This window comes from Leptidea sinapis, chromosome 39 (assembly GCF_905404315.1).
Source record: "Leptidea sinapis chromosome 39, ilLepSina1.1, whole genome shotgun sequence".
Lineage (NCBI taxonomy): Eukaryota > Metazoa > Arthropoda > Insecta > Lepidoptera > Pieridae > Leptidea > Leptidea sinapis.
Genome location: NC_066303.1, coordinates 7417997 through 7444288, shown reverse-complemented (window position 1 = coordinate 7444288; position 26292 = coordinate 7417997). Strand labels below are relative to the sequence as shown.

Below are 26292 nucleotides of genomic sequence, written 5' to 3'. Positions count from 1 at the left end.
TGTGGAAATATGCTACTTAGGAATGGCAAATCTGTTGTACTTTTTAAACAATCTTTTTTTCTAATAGGTACTTATTGCATTGTATGTATGATTCTATGAAAGCAAAACAATACAATTTCGAAGATAAAATTAGTATATTTAATATAAGAGATTAATCCTCCAAATCTGCTTTTTTGAACAAATTTTACCTGCATTTTGGCCATTCTTACACCCATGAACTGTAAAAGTGAAACATCATATACACATCTTGTACATGTAATGTAAATTCTAACTGACAAACATTTATATCACAATATTATATGAATAATATATTGAACAAATTGTATGAAATTTCCAATATACAGTTTTTTCTAGTGAGAGGAAGTTACCAAATGCAAACCAATTGTTCACATAATATCTCTATTTTTGCTTTGTCTCATTGGATGCAAAAACATGCTAACAACTTTAATTTCAATTAAAATTTTACACATTACCTTGAAAGCCATATATTATGTAGATTTCAATCCTGTCTAAGTTAATAAATCTCTATAGCAAAGGATGTGGAGATATCCTGAAGAAATCTATTAAAACAAACACATAAAACATGGTTTAATATCATGTTTGGTTTTTTTTTCCATTAAAAATATAAACAACCGAATGAATTTTAAAATTGGTTTTATTGAATAATTTGTAAATGAAAAGAAATTAATTGTACATGTCGATTATTGATTGAAAAGATAAAAATATACAAGTACTTAGTTTTGCACAATATATATAAAAATATAGTCGAACTCGGATCAAGTCATTTTCACCAATATCCTTGTGCAATCTTAACAGAAATTAGAATGGAGGAAACATCTACTCCCATAACAATATTTGAACACCTATTTATAATTATTACTTTAACAAAGTTTTTAGTAATAGCAACACATACACCAGTAATTTACACAGATGAGCCAGCAATCATAGATCTATCACATTACTAATAACGATAATTTTTTAGACTTTTAAATTGTATATAAAGGAATAGAATCTGCAATGTGCCTATGGACATTCTAGAGTCTACTAGACATTGGACTCCCTACTTGGTGGGGTGCAGTCTCGTAAGGTCCAGTTATACAAGTTAAGGGTATCGAGACCAAACTGTTGCATTCAACATTCCCATTAATACAATGTAGTATATATAACAAGACAATAATATATCTGAATAATTCAATGTTTTCTTATCAATAAACATTTTACATAATCAGGCCTGACAACAGAATGTTAGGCATTCCAATTTGCTCTTATCTCACATCCCCCTAGTTCAGAAGCTTCAAATGCTATTAATTAATTTATTTACATGTCATAAGTTCAGACATTGCAGTTATTATAATATTTTCATACTTAATAATAATATATTTATTTAAACATGTGGCCAAGGACCATGTGGCACATTTACCTAAAAAAGATTCAAATTAGATTTAGTTTTTCCGAGTTCTCAACACAAGTTGCTCACATATTCATCAAACATAATTTACATATTACCATAAAAAAAGAAAAAATCTTATAAACATATATGTTTATTATATTATGTACCCAAAAATGTTTTCCACATCCTCTTACCGAGACCATCAGAAACTAAATAAAATGTTTGATCATAGAACATAACCAATGATTATAGGAATAATTATTATTATCTTTCAAATTATTAGTGATAATCCTAAGATTCCTATCTTTTACACCAATTAGATAAAGTGATTTGAGATTAAATTTGTTACATCCTCCATATTGAAAATAATTGATTAAATATCAATAATTAGATTTTCATGACTCTCTAATCCCTAGTTTTAATTACATCAAATATCTTATTGCCAATATCACAACTCACAAATGTAGATAGTTTGCGTGGAATTTTTATATTTTACTACAGGTAAAGATCCAGTTAAATTTACATATAATTAATTATAAAACTTTCCTTAACAATCTCAATGTCTGAACTTAATATTGCAATTAGAGGAAAATTACACACATTATACCCACTACATAGATAAACCAATATAAATTTTGTTGATTTATGCCTAAATTGTACAACAAGAAATGGACTTGAAACAATAAACTTCTGAACTTTAATATTCTTACATATTGTAATACATAGAGAATTACTAAGGAGTGGGACATACACAGAATTATTAAGATAATACACTAAGCTCTGTAAGACTTACTTGAGAGGTTGACAAATGTAAATAACGTGATATCTGTGCATCTTCCACTCTCCAAACACCTGTTGGGTCACAAGCCAGCTTAACAAATGCACATTCTAGAAATGCTCAGGGTTACACATAACAATTATTCCTCACCCATTCTAGTAACTTTTGGAATCATTCAGAGCCAAATCCGGGTACGAGAAGTCTTTCAAATTATTAAATATTGAATACCTAGACGGGTCGACAGCGAAACCGCTCTTACAGGAGCCGACATACGGTCCTTCGGGGTCTCTTTTTGTTTTCCTCTTTGGGTGACTTTTTGTTGATTTGCCGCACTAGATCGTAGAACACTTCATTCACACTGATTTTTGCCTTCGCGGAGGTCTCCATAAAAACGCAATTGAAATGGTTGGCAAGGTTTGCTCCTTGTTGTTTCCCGACCACGCGTTCCGCCTCCAAATCGCACTTGTTGCCAACTAATACCATGGGCACATCGTCCTTATCTTTCACCCGTAAAATTTGTTCTCTCAGATCCTGAAGATCGTTAAACGTTGATTGTGCGGTGATTGAGTAAACTAAAACAAATCCTTGACCATTCTTCATGTATAAGTCTCTCATTGCCGTAAACTGTTCAGTGCCTGCAGTGTCAAGGATTTCTAGCATACATTGTTGTCCGTCTACTTCTACTTGTTTTCGATAGCTGTCTTCGATAGTGGGGTCGTATTTCTCCACAAAGATGCCTTGTACAAATTGTACTGTGAGAGCGGATTTTCCCACACCTCCACTGCCCAAAACAACTATTTTGTATTCACGCATTATTTACTATTATGTATTGGTTATTATGTGCACTGAAATTAAAGATTAAATAAAATAAAAGCACGTTAACATGCAAGATTTTGCAAAAAACCTTTCAACAAGTCAATCCGCCATGACACCGTTAGCAGGGCGATGGCTCACTTTGAAATATTGCCAGATGACAATAAAAATTCTTGTCATTATTATTTCTTCTTAGAATAATTATTAAAAAAACTTTTAGCTCTATGACGCCTATGACATAAAAATTAATGAATGACTTAAAAATTTTTTTCTTGCATGAAATTTGCTCAAATAATTTATTGGTTATAGATTACTAACAAATTTAAAAGTTATGTTTTTATTGTTTGTTATTTTATTATTGTAAGTAAAAAACAATAAAACGCTAAAGATAAAATATTAAGCCTTAACATTTAAATCAAAAATAGATCTTACATCTCTCTTAACACTCTCTACCACAGACAACACCAAGCCAAGCGAGGAAGTTCACAATGATTTCGATCACATTGTTCAATATTACGTAACCAGATGGCGTTACAGTATTATTTTTACGCGTAGACCGCTTTTATCATTTTTGAGCTTTAAATTAGGTTAAAGACGGAGGATACTGTCTTGTTCAGTTTAGTACCAATTCAGTCTATGTTCTATGACGTCTTTCAATTTGTATTTAGTTAAGTTATATGTTCCTCGACAAAATTAGGCTATTTGTCTTTTGAGAAAAATCTCTATTTCCTATTCGAATATAAATCCTACAGAATCTACGACTTTGAATATGTTCTGAACTTCTGTACAATAGATACTAAGTCTAAGTAAAAATTGACATATGGATATGGTTGAATTATTAATTACAATAATAAAGGCGATGAAGTATACTCCGGCTAAGTTTGAAAGCGAACAGTTTCTTAAAACGTCGTGGATTTCAGCTATCTCCGTTGTTTACAAGATTATAGCCGTCATCTGTCAATCTATCAATGACTGCACGTTTCATTCAATCGCTTTTTTTAAAGAGTTTCTTTAGGCTGTCGTAGTAATCGATATCGCTAATCCCTTTTTTGGAACGGTGATAAGAATACCTTTACTCCAATCTTTTGGCATTTCTTTCCCCGTCTAACTTTGTTTAACTTTGTTTCCCCGTCAGTGTCTGTATGGCTTTGTGTATCTGCTTCAGATTTCCGGCGTCCGCTGCTATGTGACTACCATCAGTATTATATTCTCGGCCCACACCCTATTTATCCTGGTGTGTACTGCGATAGATGCTTTTGTGGATTTGCCGGTATTGCTGTCTGAGATCTTCCTGCACACTTGCGTTACTCGGGGCAGTAAGTTGAGGTGAAGCTCCTTTCTTTTTGCAATGAGGTCCCAAGTTCTTTGTGACACCCACTCCGCCTAAGTGTTTGTTTTATGTCCAATAACGACGGAGCTGGTCTCAGTGTAGGCCATTTTGATGCGATTCCACTCCGCGTCGACGGATGTGGGGTGAGCATCGAGAATCGAAAAGCGACTTCGAAGGTCCAGCTTAAATTTGTTGCTGATGTCTGGATTATTCAGCTTGCTAACATCAAACCGTCAGCATGTCTTTGGCGTAGCGTTATTCGTTTGTGATGCCGACACTTTGGGTCGAAATTCTGCAACTACAAGATGGTGGTCACTGTCAATGTCAGTACCTCTTCGATTACGCACATCCAAAAGCGTAAGAATTTGAAATATCCGTTTTACGCATATTGCATGTCTGAACCATACTAACTTACTTTTACGTAACTAACTAAATGCTACGTAACATATTATTTTCCTATGTTGCTGGCACGTGTTTGAACATACCTACTGCCACACTTATGAGAGGATTTGTGCAATTTACAGCGCGAATTGGTGTGATTACAGCAAATTTATGGGCATATGGCATGTACATAAATTATAATTGCGCCATTAATGTACAGAATATGTGTAAATATAATATATTATTAACGTGTTATGATATATTGTAAATTGACTTGCATTATACTTGCGCATAACGCCCTTTGTATCGCCAAGAACTAGTTTGTTAACAATTTAATGACAAATTACATTTTACTCTAATTATATATATTTTATCTACACCCAGACAACAAGCTTATTGCCAACATTAAAACACCCAATGTCCTAATAACCATTACATCATCTAAACGAGTGTTGTAATGAAAGTCAGTATTTACAACATTGTCATCCTTTTTCATAATAACACTAATTTGGGTGATATTATGGTTACTAGGACCGGCTTTTTTAATGTTAGCAGTAAGCTAACTATTGTATGTGTAAATATGTATGTGTATTGTATGTGTAAATATAATATTTCAGAATCTTTCATAGAGGATTCCTATTATGGGTGAAGATAAAGTCTTGTATGCATCTGTTGATAATTAGGTATTACAACACTGATGTGATACTATTATCACCCACATTCGTGAATTAATACCCCTTATTACACAACAGTTGCATAAATTACTATTATACAACTATCATAGAACCTGTTATCACATAAACACACACATTCTAGCGCTGTACAAAGCGCAGGTCCGGCCACATATGGAGTATTGCTGTTATCTCTGGTCTGGCGCACCCCAGTATCAGCTTGATCCATTTGACCGCGTGCAACTGCTCAAATTGTCGGGGACCCAGTGCTCTGTGAACGGCTGGATCACTTGAAGTTGCGTAGAGACGTCGCTTCATTGTGTGTCTTCTACCGCATTTATCACGGGGAGTGTTCCGAAGAGCTGTTTAACCTGATCAATGACGCCGAATTCAACCTCAGTACCCTCAGTAACCTCAGCACGACACGCCACAAGTTAGGATATCATCCCCACCATCTGGATGTGTGCCGGTCCTCCACAGTGCGGTCAGCGGTTTTCAAGAAGCTTTCTTCCACGTACTACAAAGCTGGGGAATGAGCTCCCATGTACGGTGTTTCCGGGACGATACGACATGGCTACCTACAAAAAAAGCGCGTACACCTTCCTTAAAGGCCGGCAATACTCCTGTGTTTCCTCTGGTGTTGCAAAAGAATGTGGGCGGCGGTGATCACTTAACACCAGGTTACCCGTACGCTCGTTTGTCCTCCTATTCCATAAAAAAAAAAACATTCCACTACAGAGTTTAGATTTCTCTATCGTTATTGGCAAAAAGTAAACGCTATTGCCAAAAGAAGAAAAAAAAAAAAAAAAAAAAAGATTTCTCTATGGAATTTGATTTGATAGAAGCTTTGGAGTTGTTTGAAAAACATTTCTAATAAAATATTTTCAGCAAGCTTTTAGTAATTGAACGCAATAACCGATAAATGAACTGTCCAGTTTGAAAAGCTTAAAGTGGGTATTAGATGTTGTATTTTAGTTCTACTTATAATGTCTGTCACAAAGTAAAAAACAATCAGTTGTCAGAATGAGAAATTAAAAAATAATAATAATAATGATACGGGTTGCAATCCGGGAGTGCAGACAGAAGTGAAAACTTGAAAATTAACGTTGTGCATTTTTGAATATAAAACATATTTCCAATTCGGGGGATTTTAATCAATTTGTGAACAATAAATATGTTTTTGTTATAAATGGAAACCTTACATCTAAATATATATATATTTAGATAGTTATGACCTGATTAGGTACACATTCTTTAATATAGTATCATCATCACTAAATACAAAACAAGCCTTGCAATCTGACTCAATCATCATATTAGATCAATGGATTTGTTGAAAGATTTCCAGCCGTTTTGGAGATAAGGTGTCTTTCCGGAGTAAGTACTGTCAACAGCTAACTTAACTGCCTTCGAAAAGGAGGAGGTTCTCAATTCGATTGGTATTTTTTTTTATGTATATCCACCAATTACGCTGAGATTTATTATCCGATTTTCGTGATTCTTCTTTGATTTGACGTGGAATGTGTGCCATTTGGTCCCATAAAAATTTGACATAGTTTGGCCTAGTAGTTTCCATTCAGAAAAGCCTAATGGGCCTGCCAGTTGCCACACACTCGACGAGTGGCATGGAAGTAGCGAGGAATGGAGGCAGAGACGGAATGTGGCAACAGTACTCGTCATGCTGAGCATCAAGCTCCTCGTCATGCCCACCACTTCCGCAAAAGGTCGGTTTTTGAGCGCGAGCCAATAGACCGGCATTATGAGCATGGGTGGCGTAACGTCGCGATTAATTGCCCGAGTAGAGCAGTGTGCGGGCCAAGAGGTCAACATCGCGGTAGTTTTTTATGAAAATAAGGGACGAGACGAGCAGGACGTTCAGTTGGTGGTAATTGATACGCTTTGCCCATTACTATGCAGTGCCACTCAGGATTCTTGAAAAACCCCAAAAATTCTGAGCGGCGCTCGTCATCTTGAGACATTCGATGTTAAGTCTTATTTGCCCAGTAATTTCACTAGCTACGGCATCCTTCAGACCGAAACACAGTAATGCTTACACATTACTGCTTTCAGAAATATGCGCCGTTGTCGTACCATAATCTAGCCGGCATTCTTCGCAAAGGAGCCTCCCACTGGGAGGATAATGGACACAAAACACGGATACAGAAACAGCCTTTTATTATTTATAGACTATTTAACGAAACTAAATGATACATCGGTAGTAATACCGCAAGCGTTACGTCCCCGCACCAAATAGTAATACCCGTTATCACCAAAATTGGTGCCCCACGAGTTTTTGATTATCCAATATGGTGTCCTTTTTCCTGTATCTGGGTCTTCTGTAAAAAATAATAGTAAAGTTACATTATCTATGGTTACATTATCTATGGACCTGGCGGCAATGACGTCACATCGTCGCTTTGGTACGGTGTGCAAAACAAGCATAATAAATTATTATTGATAAATAAACAAGGATTTATTTTTTCTGTATTATTAATTGATGTAAAGTTGTTGTATTGTGATGCCAATTATTATTATTATTATTATGCAATCAATGAAAGAATCTGGGTTAGTTAAAAAAAGTATTTATTTTTCTGGTACTACAGAAATATTAACAACAAAGGCAAAAACGTAACAATGAAAACTTCAAAACCAAAGCAGTGACAACGAAAATATCATATGTACATAACTGTAATGAAACTGCAAACCGTACTGACGCAACCCGACAAGCGCGAGGGGCTGAAAGTGGAACGGGAGGGTAACTGGAGGGTGCTTCACGTTCCAGCGAGGTGCAGTTATATCCTGGCCGTGTAGTACTACTTACTGTGTATGAATACAATATTTTCTAGAAAAGTTCGTAAATCGACTTAATATAATAATAATAATAATACTTACACAGATTATCTTGCCCCATATTAGGCATAGCCTGTGATATGGGTTGATTTATATTTTGCACGAGGAAAGATAAAGTAACGAGCGCAGTCTCGATGATAATTGTAATTTGTTGACGCATGCGTCATTAAAAATGCGTAAACAAATTCAGAGGTTTGAAAAGTGCGACTTTCCTCCCAGAAACAGGAAAAAATTGAACTTTCCGCGAAGGTGTGGTAAAAATAAACACATTCTACAATATTTCGAAGTTGGCGCTAACTAAGGCTGATATCTATAGAGCGTACTTGGACATTGCTCAGAGTTTACTCACGTAAAACGGAGTGTGTTAAAACGCCAACTTGACTCTTGGGCCCGTATTAAAAGATCAATTTCAAACTAGAACTTGAGTGTGTATTGGGCTGTCAAAGCTTAAGATCAGCATAATTTCAGCTGTCAAATGACTATAAAAAACGAAATCTAAGATTATGCTAAGATTTCCCTCTGTTTAGTTTTAGGAAAATTTAATAATTATTTTTAAAAATGTTGTGGAACTATTATTTTTTACTTTTTTTATATTATTATATTAATTTGTTATAAACATGGATTAAACGGTATTCATTGTAATTATTTGTTGTCAATGACCTGCACGCTAGCGAAACTCTCTAAGAAAAAAGCAATTCACTCGATTGTATGAAACGTGCAATCATTGGCAGATTGACAGATGATGACTATAATCTTCTAAGAAAGGGGATAGTCGAAATCCACTACGTTATAAGCAACTGTTCGCTTTCAAACTTAGCCGGATTATACGTCGTCGCCAATCGCGTTACTGTAATTACTACTATTTCTTATGTCAAATGACTGTACGTTTCATATTTAACTAATTCAATTTTTACTTACGCAGTCTCGCCTCTTATTACGTAGTATTTACATCCTCTTTGATGAGTTGTTGATTCGGTAATACTTTTTAACTTACCATACTCGCTGTAACCAACAATGAGAACATGATGATCTACTGAATCAGGCGGACATTGACCATCTGTAGGCTCATCTATTCCTCCTTTATATTTGTGCAAGGAAGCTGAGTTGATTGCTGTAAAATTATTTTAAATTAAAATTAAATTATTAAGTCAAAACCATTTTCTTAATTTACACCCAACAAAAAGTATTTGACCTTATCCATACCTGCTGTTAATGGTCCATATTGAAAGACACACTCTTTCATTATCTCTTCATTAGCCTCAACCTTTCTAAAGCCCGCCACGGGGATTGGCTGCGTATCACAACGCGCTCTACACCAATGGATATTCTCTGTGTACGGGAAATAGTCTTCCTCCTTAAGTACACCACCAAGATTCACAATTTCTCTACAATCATAATAATATAATTTTTTCAGTCATCATCAGCCGGAAATTGTCCACTGCTGGACAAAGGCCTCCCCCAAAAATTTCCACGACGATCGGTACTTCGCGTATTCCGGCGATCTTGACCAGATCGTCGGTCCATCTTGTCGGGGGCCTGCAAATACTGCGTCTTCCGGAACGTGGTCGCCATTCAAGGATTTTACTGCCACTTCAGTTTCGCAATCGTTTGGACTGTGTCGGTTACTTTGGTTCTCCTACGGATCTCCTCGTTTCTGATTCGATCTCGCAGGGAAACTCCGAGCATAGCCCTTTCCTTTGCCCTCTGAGCGACCATGAGCTTTCTCTTAAGGCCCATAGGTAGCGACCACGGCTGTGTACCGTAGGTCATCACTGGCAACACGCATTGGTTGAAAACCTTCGTCTTCAGACACTTCGGTTTTTATTTATTTGGGACGAGAAGATTTTACGGAGCTTCCCGAACGCTGCCCATCCGAGTTGGATTCGACAAGTGACCTCCTTCTCGAAATTGGACCTGCCTAACTGGATTGTTTGTCGGAGGTAGACGTACTCGTCAACAATTTGGAGAGTACAGTTCCCAATTTTTATGGGAGTAGGTGCGACATGGACATTTGACATGATCTTCGTCTTTCATCCATTCATTTTGAGCCCTACTCCTTGGGAAGTTGTACTGAGGCCATCGAGCATATGGCTTAAGTCTTCCATGGTCTCTGCCATGATTACGATATCGTCTGCGAATCGAAGGTTAGTGATGTATTCGCCATTTATACTTTATACCCAGTCCGTTCCAGTCCAGAAGCATAACATCTTCTAACGCAGTGGTGAACAGCTTGGGCGATATGACATCGCCTTGTCTGACTCTTCGCTGCAGTCAGATAGACTTCGAGATCTGATCCTGGAGACGGACTGACATGGTGGCATTTCATACAAACCCTTCAACGCTTCGATATATCGGTAATCAATGTGGCACCTCTGGAGAGACTGAAGCACCGCCCAAGTCTCGATCGAATCAAAGGCTTTCTCATAGTCCACGAATGCCAAGCATAGTGGCTGGTTATACTCTTCTGTCTTCTGTATAACCTGCCGCAGCGTATGTATGTGATCTATGGTGCTAAAGCCTTTTCGGAATCCGGCTTGTTTGGGAGGCTGGAAGTCGTGGGGCCTGCGCACGAGACGATTCGTGATAACCCTAGAAAACAGCTTATATTCATGGCTCAGAAGTGATATGGGCCTATAGTTCTTCAAAAGCATTTTATCGCCCTTTTCGAAGATCAGCATTACTATACTTCTGTGCCATACTTGCGGCGTTTTGCCCTCGAGGATGATGGAATTGAATAGTTTCTGGAGGGTCTTAAGTACAGGGGGTACCACCAGCTCTCAGAAGCTCAGCTGTAATTCCATCAGCACCCGGCGCCTTATTGTTTTTAAGGTGTTTTAGGGCCATACTAATCTTGCACAGGCTGACGTCTGGGATATCTTCGGTATAGTGTCGGGTTAATTTGGCTCTTGTGTCTTCAGCCTTGTTGGTAACCCGTGCCCGTGCGGTAGTGTATAACTGTCCGTAGAACTTCTTGACTTCCCTCAAAAGTTCGGGCTTAGACAAAAAGACCCCGCCCTCACCGGTCTTTAGCTTTGTCAGTTGGCTCTGCCCGATAGACAAATCTCGTGCGAATACTTTTTAGCCTTTGTTACGCTCTATGGCCGCCTTCACACAATCTGTATTGTGGCGGCGTATATCTTGAGTCAATGACTTGGAGATCTGTCTATTTAGCTGCCTATACTGGGAAGCATCGTCCGGGGTCTGAAGGGTCATTTGGCGTCTTACATCCATCAATTTGAGAGTAAAGTTTGAGATTTTTCCGGTTATTTTTGAACGGCTGGCCTTGAAGAACCTAGACCGAGCCGTTTGAATAGTTGCCACGAACCTGTTATTATACTCGCCCTCGTCCACGCAGTCACCGAGGCAGAAGCGGTTTTGCAATTCGAGTTGAAAGTTTTCGGGGTTTTGGATCTGGAGGGTGCGGGTCGGAGCGTAGACTTCACCAGTCGAGACCGCTCCAGTTTTGGATTGATATTCAATGTGCCTCTTACTATGCGGTGATCACTTAAAGTTTTCACTGAGTTGATCACGGAGACATCATTGAATATATGTCTTTTGGTCGACATAATGAATTCGATCTCATTTTAGTGGCACCATCGGGGCTGATCCAAGTCCATTTGCGTTGTTCTGGCTTCATGAAGAAGGAGTTCATCATATAGAGATCCTCCTTCTCCATGAAGTCAGCCAGCATCTGGCCTCGGGCGTTCCAATTTCCATAACCAAATTTCCCCACTCTCAACTCATCGCCGCCACGTTTACCCAGTTTTGCATTGAAGTCTCCCATGACAACGTTGAAGTGGGTCTTCGAAGTGTGAATGTCTGTTGAGATGTCCTCATGCGTGGCCTCCACCTCGTCGTCTGAGTGTGTCGAAGCCGGAGCGTAAACCTGAATAACCTTCAACGAATACCGCTCAGTAATTCTGAGTATTAGGTACGCTACCCTAGTCGACACGCTCCCCACTTCAGTTACGTTGTTGACGAGAGACTTGTGAAACGAGGAACCCGACACCACCCTGGGACAGTTGGTCACCCTCCTGGAAGTAGAGCATGTGTCTGGAATTTAGGATTATCGAGTCCTCACCCTGTCTTCTGACCTCAGATAACCCCACGACATCCCATCGTAATCTGCTCACAGCTTCCTCCAGTTCCTCCGACTTCTCGTCGGTCCGCAGTGTCTTGACATTGTATGTTGCCAGGGCCAATGGTCTTCGTTTGTGGTAGCGCTGCCGCACCCGAGGATTCTTAGCACCCCCTGCCCCGTCGCTTATGTGCCTGCTACCGTGGCCACTGGCCACCACGAGCGGGGCCGCCGGGGACTGGGGGCCGGGGCCTTATTGTGTCTATCATATTTTTGGAGGGTTTTTTTACCGCCTGGTAGGCGGGTTGGCGATCGCAGTAAGTGGTGGGCTTTCAACGAAGGATGCTGCTGCCCATCCTCCGTTGTTTGTATCCCTTAGTCGCCTCTTACGACACCCACGGGAAGAGATAGGGTGGTCAGTAGCTCTGGCAGGTAATTTTTAAAACGATACTTATCATATTTTAAATGTTCAGGAGACGGTTTTCGTATCAAAAATGTAATCGATTTTCGTATGAATTCAGAATACTGTTGTGACTGATCCGCACTCTACGTATCAAGGAGGTGCAACGTTTTTGTATCTATCGTCTCGGCAAGAATTGATTTTATTCTTTATTTATTTATACGGAACATCAACATCTTGTTATATTTAACAAACACATCCACATGACTATAATAAGAGTTAACTAATGGTATATTAAATCCAAAAACATATAAATAGGTGCAATAGCAATGGTTTTGAGACCAATTTATGTAATTTCATTTTTAAGGTTTTCTTTAACGTTTAAATTCTTTTCTTTCTTGGCTACTAATTCTCAGATTTTATTTTCATTTTAAAAGAAGTAAAAAAGAAATAACTCAATATAAAAAATTTCTTAACAAAAAAACAACCGACTTGTAAAACCAAAACAATAGATAAAATATGCACTAAAATGTATAAAAATAATAGCGGTTTTTTATACAATCTAATTCTAGTTACGATTATTGTAATTTTTGGAATCGGTGTCCCTCCGCCGCGACTCGCTCTCGCCTCTCACCTCCTTACGACTCAAGCACATCTCACCTTTAACTATGTATGTAGTTATAAGCCTAAGCCTAGCCTTTTTTTGTTATTTTTTTTTTTGATTTTTAGTGAATTTGAAGTACACTAACTAACAACTTGTCTAAATATGTGCAGATATACAAAAAGTTTCAATGCAGCAATGAATGTAAGCGCTTAATTGAAGAGTTCCGTTACTTTCCGTTGATTTCGTAATCAGAACCTAACCAAACTCTCACCAAACTATTTTTGAAGTATATTCTTTCCAATAAAAAAAGAATCATCGAAATCGGTTGGCGCGATATTGAGTTATTCGCAAATTTATCATCCAATTTTCTATACGTATGTACAGCAAATTTAAGATTTTTATGATTTTTCTCATGGATCCCATCGTAAGATCTTGACCAAATTACAATGGGTATACACGGGAAGCACCAGCTTTCAAATAAAAAAAGAATAATCAAAGTTGGTTCACCCAGTCAAAAGTTTTGAGGTAACAAACATAAAAAAAAAATACCGACGAATTGAGAACCTCCTCCTTTTTTGAAGTCGGTTAAAAATGAATAAAAGTATATCCTAAAGATCAGAGTTAACAATTACAAGAAACACTTAGGAATTGAATGGTGACAATAATATTATCATGCTTTTAAACTAATTTTCTGATTCATAGAAAATATCTAGAAGTAATTTAGTGCTATATTCGTTATACTGTTTGCATACTAGAGTATGTCAGAACTTGTTAGAACAAGAGGAAAGTGAAGCCCAATATTAGTTCTACAGTAGGAGATAGAAAATGTTATTCATCGGTTGTCTACGAATTTTGAATGGAACTGAATATACGACAATGAAGAGACATTGTCCAAGATACTTACGCATATATTTTCGACGTCGGTGTAAAATTACATCCAGTCTTATGACTTTCGCAGTCTATGAGATACTGTTCAGAAAGAACCACCCTTTGATTTCTATAAATGCATAGATGGCTTTCAATATTTCCTGAAAGTAAATAGTTTTAGGTCAAAAGATTTTAATAACAATGCTTTAAGATTACAAAACTATCTGTACGATTTATTTTAAACTGAAATGGAATAGTATTGAACTTAATTATTGTCATATTGGCTAATTTGAGTCGGCTCGGCCGGTACTCTGGCACCATTCTTATGCGGTGTCTTTCAAAGTATAGACACAGTAGACATTATATACACCAGTACGGAAACTAAATACAAACGTTCGAAATGACACACACAAACATGCGCATCTACGAGGCCCCTAAGCGGTTTTCACGGTCGACACGAGACGAGTGTCACGTTGTTAAATAACAGTTTCCGCGATCTTTTTTTTTTAAAAGTATTTCGTGGTATACGACTGTTTGAACTCGGCTCCATCAAAACCGGAGCTATCGTTTAATGGTTTATTGTTATATTATATTAGTAGGTATTTAAAATATAAGTCCGTGAGATCGAATGTAATAAATTCGTGAACACAACGTGAACATAATTCAAAATATTAAACTATCATGCCGGGTGCAATATTTATTATCAAGTTTTTTATGAGTGTGGTTTAAATGTTTCGAGGATTTTTTTTTTATATTTATTTATTTTGGACAAAAAATAGTTACCTACATGTGTTTTTGTGGGTGTTGAAACCAATACCAGCTAGTGCTGTCAAAATAAAAATTCAAGATGGCGGCTGCAAAAAATCAACTCTTTCATCACGGGTGTCATTTTTGCAGTGCTGAAATAGATAGTGCTGTCAAAGTGTATTAAGACTTGCATGTGTGCTACTACTACTGCTACTATGGTATAGATTCTTATGACTCGTGCCAATATAGAAATGATTCTAAAATCGTGGCAAAATAGGTAGGACTGAAAACGAAATAGGGATGGCAAATAGATGATATTACATGTGCGAGCGCGAGCGTATCATTAGTGTTCGCCATTTTTAACCGACTTCAAAAAAGGACGAAGTTCTCAATTCGTATGTTTGTTACCTCAAAACTTTGGACTGGGTGAACCGATTTTGATAATTCTTTCATTATTTGAAAGCTGGTGCTTTTCGTGTGGTCCAGTCGGTGTCAGCAAAGGTAGGTTTGTAACTACATACATAGTTATAGGTGAGATATGCTTGAATTGCAGATTGTATAAAAAAACGCAATTATTTTCATACTTTTTAGTTCATATTATATCTATTGTTTTGGAATAGTGTTTTTGACGTCGGTTGTTTTTTGTTAAAATTTTAGAATTGTTTCATTATTGGCACGATTAATATATTAGATTTAGTTATAACACACTACATAAACGTTTTCAATCTGAACGAAATTTAAACAAAAATATTTAAATCGTCATATTTAAAAACGGTTCTATGCGTTGGGAGTAGGTGAGTCCCGAAATAAATCTAGCCGATTCGGATATTGACCGGAAACGCCTATTTCTACCGTGAAGCAGTAATGTGTTAACATTACTATGTTTCGGTCTGAAGGGCGCCGTAGCTAGTGAAATTACTGGGCAAATGAGACTTTACACCTAATGTCTCCAGGTGACGAGCGCAATTGTAGTGCCGCTCAGAGTTTTTCAAGAATCCTGAGCGGCACTGCATTGTAATGGGTAGTGCGTATCAATTACCATCAGCTGAACGTCCTGCGCATCTCGTCCCTTATTTTCATTAAAAAAAACTTTTACAAAAATTAAAAAATAGTAAAAACACGACAGGGTATAGTTTTCTAAATTGTTTTTCTGGCATAAGTAGGTTCATATATTGTAATCATTCCTATGTACACAGTAAGAAGCTGATATTATGTTACCACAAACGCTTCAGTTATATTATATGTATATAAATTATATTGTAGACGTCTCCGTGGTTTTTGACTTAATATTTAATACATATTTGCAAGTAGGTTTCTTAATAAATACATAAAAATCTTACGGGATGATACAATAGTGTGGTATTACGCTCAAATTTGAGTCATAGATCATTTATACGTCTAGAATCTAGATAGACTGTTATAACTGTGAAAACATCAAAAAAAATTGAGGTTGACAGTTAACCTCTATTTTGAGCGATGCACGCACACTAGCACAAAGTGACATACAAATCGCGAGTGTCAAACGTAGCTTGTCATGCACACTGAAGTAATGAACCTGATAAAATTTGAAAACAACATTTAATGCGGGACTCGAACCCACGACCGTTCCGTGCCAGTGCTCTGCCAACTGAGCTAACCGTTCGAATCCCGCATCGTTCATAAAATTTTGTTTTCAAATTTTATTTGTATATTAATCCTAGAAGTGAAGGTTATCACTTTAAATACATAACAAATTGCAATGAAGCTGGCTTGTTTTCATTGGTTGTCTAGTAGCAAGAGACTCTATCTAGATGTACAAGATATCTAAGACTGGAGTAATAATAAACTTATCTCAAAAGTAATTACCAATGACACTAAAGGCCCAACAAGCGTCACATTGGCCTTGATCCTTAACGGGGCTGACACAGTCAGTCAGTCTCCAGTCAAAGTACAACGGTGCTGATGTAGAGCTGCCAGCAGACACTGAAGTAGTGTTATATGTTGGCATATCTATGATATAACATTGTATGTTGTAAAGAAATAGCGACACTATGAGGGCACGCATTTTGAATCAACTTACTTTACATAATTCAGATCTTTATACACTGCTAATGGTATGCGAAAAGCCTTTTGTTTTGTTATTAAATATTCAGACAGAGCTCTGTTCTTCAGCACAAAATGTTGTAGATTAGTTGCCATAAAATATAGATTATTACTCGCTCAGTATTTTCTTTGATTAACGTGAGTGTTACACATTTAAATAAAACACTTTTAAAGGATTAAAACGTGTGTAATTATTGTAGGGGGCCTTCATTGTAAGGATTTCAGGGGCCCCTGAAAACGAGATCTGGAAAGGTCTTGAAACGTCGGGTTTGCTAAAATAATAATAAAAATGTACTTTTACGCAAAATCTAATTTAAAAACAGTTACAACACGCGTTTTAATCCTTTACAAGTGTTTTATTTATATTAGTCGTTTTGTCGTAAAAAGTTTTTAATTTAAGACTGGATTTAGCCGTCACTATTAAATACATATTTGTCATCTTTTCAATAGGGGTTAAGCAAATATGTTATCTATTCTAAACAGTTTTTTTTTGCGTTTGATTGACCTTTAAAACTGTGAAGGTCATCTATTAGCGGAATCAACAAATTCCGTTAAGTTTCATCAAAAAATTACTTCGACACGTCCGCGTCGTGTCATTCGCGTTTCAGAGTTTGACGAGTCAACATCTTCTGAAATTAACTCGTGTATAGGCGAGACACGTGTCGATATGATTTTGAAACTTTGCGGAATTTGTATAATGAATCCCGGTAGGTGCAAGCATTTATATGATGAATATGGATGTTTGTTTCCGAGTCATGGATGTTTATATGTATTTATGTATGTTTAAGTAAGTTTATTGTATTAAATATATCATTGTCTTGCAACCATAGCATACAGCCTAGTTTGGGGTTAGGTAATTTGTGTAAAAGTGTATATATTTGGAAAATGGATTTATCATGACCATTGTGCTAATCAAAACAGATCAGGAATCATGGAGCCTCAAGGCGATGCTGATGAATCTGGCTTAGCAACATCTATTTAGTTTATTCAAGTGTGTTCTTGTGTGAATAAGATGCTTGCATATTCACGAGGTAAATACGAATTCAGATGTCCTTTGGATACGATAGATTACAATTCAAGATTTATTTGGCCTTTATGTAATCTCTCTCTCTGCGTCGTAATCCTCAGTACTGAGGGTCGTGACCACCCTTCTGTATTACTTTCTCTCGTATGATCGCTCTCCATCTATTCCTGTCTCTGGCGGTGTGAAAGGCATTGTGACCGTATAGTCGAGGGCGGAGCGGATCTGGTTGGACCATCGTGTTGGACTGCGTCCACGAGGCCTCTTCCCATCTATTTTGCTGACCACAATGAGCCTCTCAAGGTTTCCATCACCCTTCCTTGCGAACTCTGCGCAGACATTCGGAAGACAATCGCGAGGAGATCCTGAGTTCACTCACTTTATAACCTTCGGGATATACTCTATGATGTGGACTTTCTAACAGTTCCTTATGTTATATAGCTATTGCAAGCGTCATATAAGATTCTTGACTGCCGGTTGCGGGTTTTCTTACCTTGGGTAGGTCGTGACTTAAATTCGAGTTTAAGTTCCAATAATGAGCATAATAAATAAACGAAAAAGCCTTTCATTTCCGAAAATAAGACAAATTTATTTAAAATATAGTTATTAAAAGTAAACTAAGTTAAAAATTACTGATAAAAAGTAACTTCTGTATAAAATTCTCGTGTCGCGGTGTTTGTTACCAAACTCCTCCGAGATGGCTAAACCGATTCGTATGCATATCGGGTAGGTCTGAGAATCGGCCAACATCTATTGTTCATACCGCTAAATGATAGGGTCACCCACCATTAAATATTTTTGTTATTTCTTGAAAAAAAAAAATATTCACCACTGAAAAATACATACAATTTAAAATTTTCATTCTTCTACGATCAACACCTATTTTTGTATCACGATTTTTATATTATTCTGTTCCATCTACAGATCCGCAATAGGGTTGCAAGATGGCAATCAAATTGAATAATTGTTGTATGATAAATTTTCATCTATAGTTTAAATTACAATTTAATTAATATTCGTTTATTTGGTAGGTCTGAGAATCGGTCGTTATCTATGTTTTATACCCCAAAAATTAAATTATTTAATTTTTTTATTAATTTATGTAGCAATACGTTTTCTGGGTCAGTTCGTATTTTTATATAATTATTTTAATTTCTCTCATAGCTTATATCATATATATTATTTCTGTCGTAAAGCAGTAATGTGTAAGCATTACTGTGTTTCGGTCTGAAGGGCGTCATAGCTAGTGAAATTTCTGGGCATGAGACTTGACAACTTATGTCTCAAGGTGACGAGCGTAGTTGTAGTGCCGCTTAGTATTTTTGAGTTTTTCAATAATCCTTAGCAGCACTGCGTTGTCATTACAACCATTGCCCATTGGCAGGGCGTATAAATTACCATTAGCTGAACGTCCTGCTCGTCTCGGCCCTTATTTTCATAAAAATAACCCTTGTCCAACATGGCCGCAATAATGAGCATAGTAAAGACAAAGAGAGAGGCTAGGGGCTCTTAATAGATTTAAGTTTAAATTGTCCCTCAATCATTAGTCAAATCACAAACATGAACATATATATATATAACATCACATAATAGCGCTGAAATACTGGGAGCTCATAGAAAGGGCACAATATTTTGACATAGATACGGTGCGACTAGTATACTTCAGTTATTTTCATAGTATTATGTCCTATGGTATATTGTTATACAGGGCAGTGCAGCCGATATTAATACCATCTTTGTGCTGCAGAAGAGAGCTTTTTGCGCTATTTATATCCTAAGTCCTATAAGAAAAAATTTAAAGAAATAAACATTAGCATAAAAGGGATTGAGCTTTTATTATTAATTAAAAGTTTAAGCAGAATTGTCAAATTGTAAGTAGAGGTATTTGGTGAGTATTGCATGATATGTAGATTAGGATTATTTTATTGTTGTTTGCTTGAGTTCTCGTAACAGGTTTTATCATGCTCGCTAAAATGTCACTGCTTGTGGCGGCGACATGGGACGGGTCGTCCCCTTCCCTAAAAAATGCTCGTGAACAGGCGTTGCTTGTGGTGGCAGGATGATCCTGTTGCCGGAGACTCGGTTTCAGATTCTTAAAAGTTATAATATATATATTTATTTATTTATTTATAATCGCTTATAAAATGCTCACAATACCATTATTTATTTATGGTGTGTGTGGGTGATGCAGCTACTGTACTCAAGAAATTTGTATGAATTTACATTTACTTTATTGACTTTCTCGTGTAAGACATTGACTATTTGACTTTTGAGTAGGTTTGTTGCATCATTTTATATATTATATTGTAATTGAAATGATTTGTAAATCGATGGAAATGTAATCTTGATATAAAAGAGTGGCAATGAGTTTCTTGCTACTTCTCCTCATTAGCTCAACTCTTTACGAAGTAGCGGTAGATTCAATAATTTTTTAATATTCATAAGTGTCATTTCCGTGACGTGCACGAATAAGTGATTTTGATTTGATTTGATTTGATTAAGCACATTGAGGAATTTGCTAGAAACTGTGACAATCATAATAACATTATGATTGACACGAGGAAAAAACATAAACTTGTTATGCCTACTACTCGGGAAATCCATATTTTTATTTAAAAAAAAAAGCCCGCTGAATTTCTTGCGCCCATTCTTCTCATGTTTGAGGCAGTCTTTTTTGAATGGGTGGTAGTTTTTGACTTTCAATAAGTGATTTTGAATCCTATTTTGAATAAAAATATATGAATTTGAATATCACGAAGTAGGTCTAGTAAGGAACTATTATAGATTATAATAGACAATTAATTATAGTTGCAATCAAAAAATCGATGTTATTTTGGGTATGTTACCTAAGGACTATAAAAAGACTGAAATGATTTCAATTATGTTTTATGGTGATCTTTGTTCAGTGAGTCATCTTGTAAAATTTGATGAATCAATTGAAATTAAAATCACATTTTACACTACATTTCAGTTTTTAAAGTCTAAAAAAAGGAAATGTAAATTGATACGTAAAAACAAGAGATATTGAGTAAAGTAAATAAATAAAGGTATTTTGCGAGCATTTTACTAGCGATTATTAAAAATATAAAAACTTTAATTTTAAAAGCACGATGCAGATTTTCTTGCAACAGAATCATCCTGCCACCACAAGTAGCGCCCCTTCACGAGCATGACGTATGGATCAGTCATTGCCTCCCTCGACCATATTTTAGGGAAGGGAACGACCCGTCCCACGTCGCTGCCTCAAGGAGTGATATTTATGTGATTGGATGTTTTTATCGTTAAAACATAATATTCTTAATCCTTAAATGTGTTTAGATATAATATTAAACTGTTCCAAACAATAGTTTTAAAATTTGATAAATCGAACGACCTCCGCGCACCGACACGGAACGCCGGAGGACGTGGGTTCGAGTCCCGCATCGTTCATAAATTTTTGTTTTTCAAATTCTATTTGTGTATAAATCCTAGAAGTGAGGGTTATCACTTTAAGAACATAACAAATTGTTAAGAGTTTTTAAACAAGAGTTACTCGGAGATCTAAATTTTCATATATCTATAAATCGCGAGTTTATATCGCAATTTTTGTTTAAGTGCCATTAACTCGCAAGTCTAGCATTGCAGAAGCATTTTGTATAAATTGGAATTTTGTTATTTGTGTAAAATGTTTATTTCGCAGGTAAAGTAACATAATATTCGACGTGATTTTAATGGACTTCGACATATTCGAGATACGAGCAATCAAAATGAAAGGGGTTATTGACTGTTAAGGCTTTTAAATGTTACTGTTTCATTTTTTTTAATCTGTACATACTGTGAACTTGTTAAGCGTGTACCTATTATCTTATCTGGAATCGGAATACTGCCAATTGCCACAGATTGCCAATTCCGCGGTCATCTAGAGGGCAAATCCAAATTGGCTTCGAAGAAGCTAGGTCATAAATAGAGCACGGCAATAAATCAAGCCGGTCCACATTCTAGCGCTGTACAAAGTGCAGGTCCGGCCACATATGGAGTATTGCTGTCATCTCTAGTCTTGCGCACCCCAGTATTATACCCCAGCTCGATCCATTTGACCGTGTGTAACGCAGAGCAGCTCGAATTGTCGGGGACCAAGTGCTCTGTTAACGGCTGGAGCACTTGGCGTTTCGTAGAGATGTCATTGTGTGTCTTCTACCGCATTTATCACGGGTTAATCTTTCTTAGCAACATGTCACCTACTTTATTTTTTTTTAATTAAAATAAGGGACGAGATGGGCAGGACGTTCAGCTGATCGTAATTGATACGCCCTGCCCATTACAATGCACTCCCGCACAGGATGATTGAAAAACCCAAAAATTCTGAACGGCACTATAACTGCGCTCGTCACCTTGAGACATAAGATGTCAAGTCTCATTTGCCCAGTAAGTTCACTAGCTAAGGCGCCCTTCAGATCGAAACACAGTAATGCTTACACATTACTGTACCCATAATCTAGCCGGATTCCTGCGCAAAGGAGCCTTCCGCTGGTAAAATTAAGATTTGTAGATCACTGATCTTGCTTGAGTGTCCACGAATTTAAAGCAACAACATGGACGAGATAGGAATGTGATGATAATGACCTTACTCAGATTTCAGGCAAGAAATGGCTCAATATTAAAAATTTAAATACTATCCACATTAACGACTGGATTATACAATGAAACATAAAAAAAAATCTAATCTCTAATATACACTTATAAATATCGAATTTTAATTATTCTTACATTAAGGATTGGTTTGGTACCAACTTGTTACCGCACTACCTCAGAACAATAGCTTTTTTATTACGGCAACGGCAACTATTAGATAAAAGTGTGCGTGGCATCTTGAGACTCAATGGCATCTTTCAAATTGTGCAACATACGCTTCTTGCTATTTAACATTGAAATTAATAAAATACAAAATACTCACTGATGATATGTGATCCCAGTAGCTTTCTTATTTCTTGTAGTATTATTTTTTAATAAAGTTTTACTACGCAATCCGGCATTTTAGTATCAATTATTAGCAAAGTTTAACTGAACATGTAGCATGTGGCTCAAGTGCGCGCATTTGGGCTTAGTATTAGTTGCCGCACTATGCGACTACGCCTGCTGTATCTATTTGGAGCGCAGCGGAGACCAAACCTTAATGTAGCGTAGGCGTAGTATACAGAATTAGAATTTAAAAATGAATTTAAATTAAAAAAATATAATACTAATGAATATTATTATACTATTAACGAGAATCTCTATCACGCCTGTATGAATTTAATAATATTATGAAAGTGATTCGCGATGGAAGATTTTCCGTGAGTTTAAAACATAGGGTGGAATTAAAGCGTGAAATTTAATTATCCTAAAAGGATTTCCGTGATACATTAGTGGCAGTTGCGTGCTTCAATGATAATTTTTTACATGAAACTTCCGACATTTTCCGCATTTTAGGATAAAGTTAAATTTAACGGGAGGGCCTCGTGAAATCAGAATACGTGACGTTAATTAATTTCATACACTTTTATCATGTTTGATGGTTAATTATTATTAAATGTATTTTTGTCATGAATGTAATTATAAACTTAACCTGTATATATGTCTGTCTGTAACCTACTCATTTGGGCGCGATTTTGACCCACTTTAAACTGCCAGATTTCGTTCAAACTTCGTAGATATATCGAGGACCAATGACAATACATTAATTTGATAAAATTATTCCATTTTACAATTTGCAAAATAAGTTTTTTTTTTTTTTTTTTATGGAATAGGAGGACAAACGAGCGTACGGGTCACCTGGTGTTAAGTGATCACCGCCGCCCACATTCTCTTGCAACACCAGAGGAATCACAAGAGCGTTGCCGGCCTTTAAGGAAGGTGTACGCGCTTTTTTAATTTATCGTCTAACACAGGAATTGATGTTAATTTTAATTTCAAATAAATTTTCTATTTTTTAGTTCGGTTTTTTTTTTAAAAAGCGTTTTTTAGTATTTTTAACTACTATTTATTTTATTGTCATGTTTGAGCGAAATAATTAATGTAACGTTAAGTAAGGTTAAAGATAAATCGGCACTGAACCATCTAACCGGTCATCCTGTGTTAAGGTTCCGCTAGTCGGTCAATCTTCCATACAAACGTAGTATGGTGATTACTACCTTGATTGACGGTGTATGTTTAAAATAAAAAGTAATTTTATTATTATTATCTAGCCTTGTATGGAAACAAAAAAGTATGAAAAACAATGTGTTGTAAGTTATAGGCGTCGAATCTTTCAAAATTCAACAGTAATTTTAACACGCCATGGTCAGATTTGGTCTAACCGAACCGTTGCATTGTTCATCGCACGAAATTATTATTATTAACTGATTTTGTGCGATGGACAAAACGTCATCCCGTATCCGAGAGAAGGCTATCAATACATTATTGTGCCTCTTACCTCATATATACGTCATTTAGATGAAAATGTTTGATTACCTGGTAATACATTAATAAAATAAGTCTTGGCTCAGAAACATAAGGGAGGGAACTGGCATCAAGACAGTCCAAGAACTATTCCGCCATGGACAAACGAGGAGGATGAAAAGTTTAAAAAAATAGGTTTAAAAAAACCGAAACTTATCAAATAACAAAAAATTTAATTTAATAAGTACACCTTTACCTTTAATATTAATAAAATATTATTATTTATATGTGCTACCTATTGATCGGTTTTAAGTCGGTGCCAAGCCAAATGTAATAGTAAGTACCTACACTCGCCACGCGTGACTATGAGCGGGATAGCTTCGTCTAGAAAAAAAATTAAAAAGTTACGTAAATCGGATCATAAATCTCAGAGTAATCGGTGTACATACATAAAAAAATAATACCGATCGAATTGATAACCTCCTCCTTTTTGAAGTCGGTTAAAAAACTAATTGTTGACCTCCAGTAATGGAATGGCACGTGAAGAAGAAGAAAAAAATATTTACGTATTGTACGTCGTTATTGTTATGGTTAACTTGACACCAAAGCACAACGTACATATTAATTTTTAATAACTTGACATTATTTGACATTATAAGTTCACAATATATGATTTCATTTTGCTTAAACGCTACAAACATATCTGTTGTCTAGGAATTAGATCGGCTCCTAGCCAGTACCAACTTACGTAGTAGCCACAGACCTAATTTTTTTTTTATGGAATAGGAGGACCAACGAGCGTACGGGTCACCTGTTGTTAAGTGATCAACGCCACCCACAATCTCTTGCAACACCAGAGGAATCACAGGAGTGTTGCCGGCCTTTAAAGACGCGCTTTTTTTGAAGGCACCCATGTCGTATCGTCCCGGAAACACCGCACAAGGAAGTTCATTCCACAGCTTTGTAGTACGTGGAAGAAAGCTCCTTGAAAACCGCACTGTGGAGGACCGCCACACAAACAGTTGATGGGGCTGATATCCTAACTTTTGGCGTGTCGTGTGAAGGTGGAATTCGGCGGCAGGAATCAGGTTAAACAGCTCTTAATTTATATCGCATATAAAACAATACGTTCACTGATTTACATAATAATATGTATGAATAATTTATCGGCAGGGTAAAAATATGCAAGATAACTGCTGCGATGGAATTTAATGAGGGTAACTTTTGCAAAGTAACGATTACAAGTTTGCTTAGGATAATACTGAGTCGAATGAGACAAGCTTAAAAATAATTGCTCGTTATTATGTTACATGATAAAAGGGTTAATTATTTTCGGACAAAAACATAATTCATCGAGAACCCAGCCTAAAATAATATTATACTTACCGACAACCAATACCTTAAAATTAGGAAAACCTCATTGATCTCGATCCCCATTTAATGTTTTAGGTAAGTGACGATTGTCATAATGAGAATTAAAACCTTATGAGACTCATTAGTTAAACCGAAAACGAATTTTTAATCTTGAAATCTATAGATATACATAGTCTTGCCATAAATACTGAAACAAAGAAAAAAAAAACTATTGCAAATAACATTTATTACTTTTACAGTGTGTTAGTTTAATACATAAATATAAAATAATTTAAAATATAAAAAGCTTTATCGAAGTTGTCTACATTGAATGCAATATCAATAGAAGCACGCACTCTTTATATAGGAAAATTCTCCACTGCCAATCGTACGGATTGTTTTACTGACTCCAAATTATCATGGCGCTTAGAGAAAGCCGTACTCTCTATAACTGACCATAAATCATTATAAATCGGGACTAGACGACGGCCAGACTACAGCTCTGATGAAATCTGAAACGTTCGTTTCCAA

At 36.4% G+C, this 26292-nt stretch overlaps 2 protein-coding genes across 2 annotated transcripts; both read right to left on the bottom strand.

Moving 5' to 3' along the window:
- Positions 1 to 637: 637 nt before the first annotated feature.
- On the bottom strand, positions 638 to 3133 carry LOC126976029 (ras-related protein Rap1). Its single transcript, XM_050824176.1, has one exon. It carries the CDS (start codon positions 2979 to 2981, stop codon positions 2424 to 2426), a length of 558 nt encoding a protein of 185 aa, XP_050680133.1. The 5' UTR covers positions 2982 to 3133; the 3' UTR covers positions 638 to 2423.
- A 4417-nt stretch (positions 3134 to 7550) lies between these two features.
- Positions 7551 to 16896, bottom strand: LOC126976053 (putative cysteine proteinase CG12163). The gene is made up of 5 exons (XM_050824196.1): positions 16755 to 16896; positions 14200 to 14323; positions 9417 to 9598; positions 9208 to 9324; positions 7551 to 7699 (listed from the first exon to the last, which is right to left on the bottom strand). Exons 1-5 carry the CDS (start codon positions 16894 to 16896, stop codon positions 7551 to 7553), a joined length of 714 nt encoding a protein of 237 aa, XP_050680153.1.
- Between the last annotated feature and the right edge of the window lie 9396 nt (positions 16897 to 26292).